General features: G+C 32.8%; 1 protein-coding gene across 2 annotated transcripts; it reads left to right on the top strand.

Annotated features, from left to right (window-relative positions):
- The first annotated feature begins 1,339 nt into the window (after positions 1–1,339).
- NUDT16 (nudix hydrolase homolog 16) lies at positions 1,340–6,609 on the top strand. 2 transcript variants are annotated; one of them, XM_088810464.1, is made up of 4 exons: positions 1,340–1,741; positions 3,614–3,725; positions 4,733–4,816; positions 6,089–6,609. In XM_088810464.1, exons 1-4 carry the CDS (start codon positions 1,701–1,703, stop codon positions 6,329–6,331), a joined length of 480 nt encoding a protein of 159 aa, XP_088666590.1. In that variant the 5' UTR covers positions 1,340–1,700; the 3' UTR covers positions 6,332–6,609. The 2 variants fall into 2 exon arrangements, with proteins under 2 accessions (XP_088666590.1, XP_017984112.1); XM_018128623.2 differs by having other exon boundaries at positions 1,341–1,771.
- The last annotated feature ends 130 nt before the right edge of the window (positions 6,610–6,739 follow it).

Below are 6,739 nucleotides of genomic sequence, written 5' to 3'. Positions count from 1 at the left end.
TGATTTTAATATACACAAATGGCATGATACATACAAGTGCCTTTTATCTTATATGTCAATGAAATAACTTTAAGTTGATTTGCAATACACATAGTTGATTTTTAAAATTCATGAATTTTGATCCTTAAATTTAATCCTATCAAGAAACAAACAATGAATCAGTTTATCAGTAAGTTGATCTATTAATTCAAGTTCTAAAAGTTCTTATTCATTCTTTTTATTCATTTCCTCTTAACCTTTCTTCTTTTCTCTTTCTTTACATTTTTTCTCTTTACTTCTATTTCAACTATTAAAGTAAAAAGACAAAATTAGGCTTTAAATTTTTTTTCTTTGCTATATCCTTTCTCAATCAAAGTGCATGAAAATTTTAAATTAAACCATCAGTTTTGAAATTTAAATGTTTGAATTGTAACATGTTAAAATCCAATAATTTACATGAATTTACCTAAACAAAAACTCTTTTTTTATTGAATGATTAATTTTTTAATTTGGTTTAAAAATAATCATTTCCTATAAAAAAATTACTTTGGTGGAAAAGAAAAAGTGTAGTTTACTTAACATTACATTTTATTGTTTTCATACTTAATCAAATATACTTTTTTACACTCATACTTCAAAAAAATGGTTAAAATATAAAATAAATCCTTACACTTAATTAATTTTCTTATTTAAGTCCATATTCTCTCATCCTAATCAATTAATTCTTATAACATTTATTAAGAATCAACAATACTTTGATTTGATGGAAAATACCATATAGATTAACATTGTTAATCTTTTTTAATAATTGAGATAAGATTGCCATGTCAAGTGCATGACATGTATTAAATTTTACCATGTGATGTAAAAGATACCAAAACAAATTTTATCATACGGGCATTAATAGAAAAGTATATATAAAAAAATTGTATTTTGAAAGAAAATAAATTATGTATATATAAAAAAATTGTATTTTGAAAGAAAATAAATTATGTACAGACAAACAATGGTTTTTCTTCTCATAAAAGAATTTTATAAAATAATAAAGACATATATATTTTTAAATTTATATCTATAATTATAACTTTTTTTGACATTTTATATAACTTAATTTATAATGCTAAATTCAACAAATAACATTTTAATTAATAATTAACATAGATAATTTAATCATAGATTTAATTAAATAAAAAATAAGTATAAGAGTTTTTTTATTCTAGTAAAATAAAAAATAATAGCATAAAAAATGAAACTAAAATAATCGGGCCCACACATTGACGAGCTCACGTGAGTTTGACCACCCCCATCGTCCGATCCGCTCTTAGCGCATCACTTTAGGGCCCCTTTTCTCTCTCTTTCTTTCTTTCCTTCTTTCTTTCTTCTTTCCAAAACTGAACATTTTTCTCTTTATTCATTGCAACCCAAAATAAAAACACTCAACCCTAACAAAAAGGTCAAAATTAAAATTAAAAAAAAAGACGAGAAAATCACAGCCATTGGATGATGTTTCGTGGCATTGATCATCACCGTCAAAGCCTGTACCAGCAGCGATGGATGAACCATAATCCGGTACAAGCAAGAGCATTGTTGTAGACCCAAAAAAACTACCAAGGAGGCCTCTGAATGAGAAAGATGATCGCTTTTGTTAAATTTGGAGAATTTGAGCTTTGAAAAATAAAAATAAAAAGAATTTTTTTTTTTTGAGAATTTTGAATAATATTATGTCGGATTTGGTGGCCCGTACAGGTCGGCTTCAGCAAAGGTACGAGGCCGGTTGTCGCCTTGTCGCTGGGTATGTTTTTGTTCTGATTATTTGTATATGTAATGTGTGTAATGTAGGTGTGGAAAATGTGTGTGCATGTTGGTTTGTGAGAATTTTGGTTGATCAGTTTTTGGTTGAATTTGTGTGGTTTTTTGTGGTGTTTTTATATCTGTGTGAATGGTGGGGTTGCTTTGTTGCATTATTAGGATGAAGAGAGAAAATGAGTATTTTTGTTTTCTGGCATTTGTGAGTCATGCATTCCTGGATTGAAGATGAAATGGGTGTGTTTTATTTTGGTGTTTATGAATGGTACATTTTAAGTTCTGAATGGTATGTTTTGTTTTTGGTGTGTATCCTGTCTATGTATTGGTTGTGTTGGTATATAAAATTATGAATGGTGACACTTTAAGGTTGGAATGGTGGTTCTTATATTTTTTTACTTGAATCTATGGTTTTCTGTTTACATGTGAATGTGAATTTTAAGGTTTGAATGGTTTACAACATTCTGAGATCAGATGGTGCATTTAAGGTTTGAAAGATTTATTAGATTTTTGAGATGAAGATGGAAAATGGGTATTTTTTTGCTTTTGTTTATAAAGAATGGTGTATTTCATGTTTGAATGGTTTATTATATTCTTGGCATGAAGATGGCAAATGGGTATGTTATTCTTTTTGTGTATATGAGTTTTTTATGTTCTGTTTTGCATTTGTATACAAGTGGCACTTTCTAAGTTTGAAATCGTTTTTTTTTTTAATTTTGGTGATGAAGGTTGAAAGTAGGTATGTTCTGTTTGGATTTTCCTTATTTGAAACTTGGGGATTGGTTGGTGGGTTTTGTGTCTGTTTTTTAATTCTAAGAGAAATGTCAACATTGTCCCACTAAGTGGATGATAATGTTTATTGGATTGGAAGTAGGTGACACTCTTTCTTCTTAGCTACAATCTGAAAGATATGGATAGAATTTCTTCTCTACATTGCCTTGAGTTTTTGGAACAAAGATTTAAAGAGAATTCCTTGTGGATTTCAGTATATTTGGTAGTTGGAGAGTTTGGAACATGTGACACTGGTTTAAGAAATGATATTTTCTCTTGGAGCTAGTCTAGAGACATTGAAAATTCATGAATCCATAGCATATCAATTTAGCATTGGGTTTGAGTTTTGGCTGATGTAAGCTATGGCGAACAGAGATCACGAGACTCTTTACTAGATTTAGTATGCAAATGAAATTTCTTAATTTATTATGTTGTATAAGATTGGCTATTGGTCTGATAATTGATATTGATTCTGTCCTCAGATGCGCAAGCAGTTATATTACGTTGTAAAGACTCTTTCATTGGTTTTGTTTTTGTTTTTCTTTTCTTTTCTTCTTTTTATAAAATACAAAAGAGAGAAGAAAGAAGGGAACTATGGAAGATAATGAAGAATGTTCTCAGAGAGAAAATTTCCTAGCATATTCTTTGGTATTTGTTTATCACGCTTAATCCATATTACTATGGTTAACAGTGAAAGTTATGCAGCGTTTATGTTGGAAGTATTGATGATACTGGGGGTAGGACACCCTTCACTATTGATGATAAATGCTATTCTAGATGCTACTTTATGAGATTCCTCTCTGCTTGTGGCCTTTTTACTCAAGTTTGGTGGTAATGTTGTGATTGGACTGTTGTTTATTCCATGCCTGGATCATGTTAGATTATCATTCTTTTCTTTTTCTCCTTTCCAGCTCTTTTGATTTGAGATTAAACTGTTTCATTCTGAATGTTATCTAATAGGCTTTGACTTATGGGAACACTTGCTGTCACTTCGAAGTTTTGTGAAAATTCTGTTTAGAACTGATCTCCATGTGCTAAAGCCACTGTTCACTCTTGACAGGTGTATTCCATTTAGATATAGAAGCTCAGATGAGACAGATGTAAATTCTGAAAAGGTAGTTGAGGTACTGATGATTAACTCAACTAGTGGACCAGGTCTTTTGTTTCCAAAGGTACGAAGTTGTTTTTGGTTTCAACATGTACTTTCTGTTGGCTTTACTTACCTACTATTGCTAAGCTGTTGCTGTCCATTCTGCTGTAGAATACAGTTGCATTTATTGGTCCCCTTAAATAGATTACTATTGAGAGGAATAAACATCTAAAAGTTACATAAAAGTGCAGGTATATAGTTATGTTGCAATGGCCATTAATTTTGAATTGCATTCTGGAATACTCATGTTAGCCTTTAACTCCCAGTTCTTGTTTCTTGCAGTTTTTAACTAATTTATCTAGTGTCCAACATTCAAATATTGTGATTGACATTAACTACAAATTAGGCAGAGTACTTGTGAGATGACTTCTCACTTAACACTTTGTCATGTTCGGTAGCTTCTTTGCCTACTAGAGCTACAAACCTGATCGAAGAGAGCTCTGATGTAAGGGATAGAGGAATTCACTGTTGGGTCAATTTATGAAACTTTGGAAAGTATTGATCTCATCAGTTGATCACTTTCAGGCAGGCTTTAGGGATAATACTTGTAACAGTTTTTGATATAGCCGGAAGGATGATAAGTATGCTCCTTCTACTATTTTGGTTAGCAGGATGCTCTTTTGCACTTGTCTCTTGGATATTTAGTAGAACCCTAGGATGCACTTTGATAGCAACAGATTAGTAGTCTTTTATTGGGTGGGGTACTTAGGACATATTCCAATTTTTGTTGAACTGGAATGCTGTATTCAAGTTTAGCAAAAGAATTTACTCACTGAGGGGTAAATTGCTCATAGAAATTGTTGAGAAACATCCTTTGCTCTGATTCTGATGTGATTTTACTGAATTAGGTTAGTTATGCTGTCTAAGGACAAGAGTTATTTGTTGGAGAATTATGGTTTGAATAGGTTGCCTAAATGGAGTCAAAATTAGCTGCTTGGTTACTGTGTTTGCTTGTTCTTTATTTTTTGAAGAAAAGAGGAGTTCTAGAGTCTAAATAGTTCTTTTGGTTTTCTTGCTCTCTGATTTTAGGGAGGCTGGGAGAATGATGAAACAGTTGAGGAGGCTGCAGTGAGGGAAGCTATTGAAGAAGCTGGAGTCAAGGGGGATTTAATGGTGAAAATATTCTTCCTCTCTTTAATTTATGCATTTCCTTTGAGCTTGTGAAACCTGTTGCAGATTTTCTAATATTAGTCCATTTCTTGATATTTTTGAAGTTATTAGGATAGATCTCTGCATAGCATTCATAAAGTTAGCTTTTATTACCATTGTCGATACTGTCATCATCAATCTTTTGGAGTAAGATTGGCAGCATTCTGACAGCAGCATCTTGCAACTGCAAGAGCAAGTAGATTGTAATTATGCTGCTGGTAGAAAGGATCACCTTTTCTATAAGCATGTCTTACATTACTCCCAAATCCCAATTCCCAGCTTGGAACTATGCTGGCCTAGTAAAATGTGCAGTTTAGGAAGATTAACTACATCAAGCACTTTGGTGGGAACATTTAACCTCAAAATAGTCCTTTAGTGATTCATTGATTTTCCTAAATGAAATTCATTGGCTAACCTGGGTTTGGGTGGTCGAGGAGGAAATGGGGAGATAGAGTGGGGGTTGGGGAGAGAAGAGCAAGAAAAGGTTAGACAAAGCAATAAAAGTGTTATTTAATGACAGCTAACACATTATATTTGTTAAATCTTGTACTCTTAGTTTCTTGATGTACAGTTATTTCACTTTTTCAGAGTTGTATATAAAATTTGCTTATGCTCAAATCTTAAGACTCCAGGAAATAGCAAATGCAGATGAAATTAGCATTCCAGGCACCAGGTAGTCTTTAAAAGTGATGAGCTAATGACTGTGGATCAGTAAGTTTATACTGCCAGAGAAACAGTTATATTTTTTAATAGTATCAAGCAACTAGTCATCATGAAGGCTGGATGAATATGCTGCACTTCCTTTTTTTTTTTCTCATTATTGAACCTGTTGTTGTTTTGTCCAGTTGAATCTAATTCTACAGTTCTCATGTTCATTTTTTGATGGAGTGCTCCTTATCTTTTCAGCATTCTCCTCTGATGCTATAAGAAATTAGTTGCTTCTTTGATCCTACAAGTCCAATAGTCAAAAAACCCGACACATTGAACTGAATGTTCTTCTATACCTGCTTTGGCGTGTGCACACTGTGCATAATGATTGGTATTTATTAGCACTAAGTTTCCAGTAACATGTGCTATTTTCTAGCTCTGCAATATAATATTCTCTGAATAATTATTTACTATTGTTTTTTTATTGCATGCTGTAATCTAAGGTTGGGATTAGTCATCCGTTGCCTTTAGCCGTTGATATTCAGACAGCTCAGGGGGAATAACTTTTTTCTTTGTTACTGGGTTCAGGATTTCATTGGATATTATCATTTTAAGAGCAAAACCCATCAAGATGAATTCAGCCCAGAAGGTTTATGTAGAGCTGCAATGTTTGCTTTGTTTGTCAAGGAAGAGTTAGATTCGTGGCCAGAGCAGAGCACCCGCACAAGAAGTTGGCTAACCATACCGGAAGCAGTTCAGAGTTGCAGGCATGCATGGATGAAAGAGGCCTTAGAGGATGGCTTCTGTGTGTGGCTTGCACAAAGAGATTGAGTGCAGGGTTCCCCAATCAAAATTAACTTAATGAGTGTGCATGAAGCAAAAGTTAGCAATGCAGACTCACTAGCAAATCATGTGCCTGCTTTGTGTCTGGCCCTGTTGCCTTTTTTCCTTTTTTTTTCTTTTTAAAGTAGTAGACATTGGTGCTTGTGATTACATAGTTACTGTTTCTTATTTCATTGGGTTTGTTTATGGGTGTTATGTTGCTGACCTCTGATGCATTTTAATTCAGAGGGTAGTCCAAATTGTCATTATGCAATCTGTTTTGCTAACCCCTCTTGGATGTTACTCCAGTTCAACCATCTCCTATAGCTGGAAATAAAGAAGAAAAGAAAAAACAACAGAGAAAAAAAAAAGGGAAAGCAAAAAGAAAGAAAAGAAAGCAGAAAAGATCCATGTCTT

The sequence above is a fragment of the Theobroma cacao genome, chromosome 10 (assembly GCF_053813885.1).
Source record: "Theobroma cacao isolate CCN51 chromosome 10, ASM5381388v1, whole genome shotgun sequence".
Taxonomy (NCBI): Eukaryota; Viridiplantae; Streptophyta; class Magnoliopsida; order Malvales; family Malvaceae; genus Theobroma; species Theobroma cacao.
The sequence above is the reverse complement of the archived record's forward strand: the minus strand, read 5'-3'. Positions and strand labels throughout refer to the sequence as shown.

Excerpts from the sequence above, each read along its gene's own strand:
- NUDT16 (XM_018128623.2), top strand. The coding sequence starts at position 1,701 with ATGTCGGATTTGGTGGCCCGTACAGGTCGGCTTCAGCAAAGGTACGAG. Across the intron at positions 3,726-4,732 it reads CAGGTCTTTTGTTTCCAAAG|GGAGGCTGGGAGAATGATGA; the intron begins GTACGAAGTTGT and ends CTCTGATTTTAG. Across the intron at positions 4,817-6,088 it reads GAGTCAAGGGGGATTTAATG|GATTTCATTGGATATTATCA; the intron begins GTGAAAATATTC and ends TACTGGGTTCAG.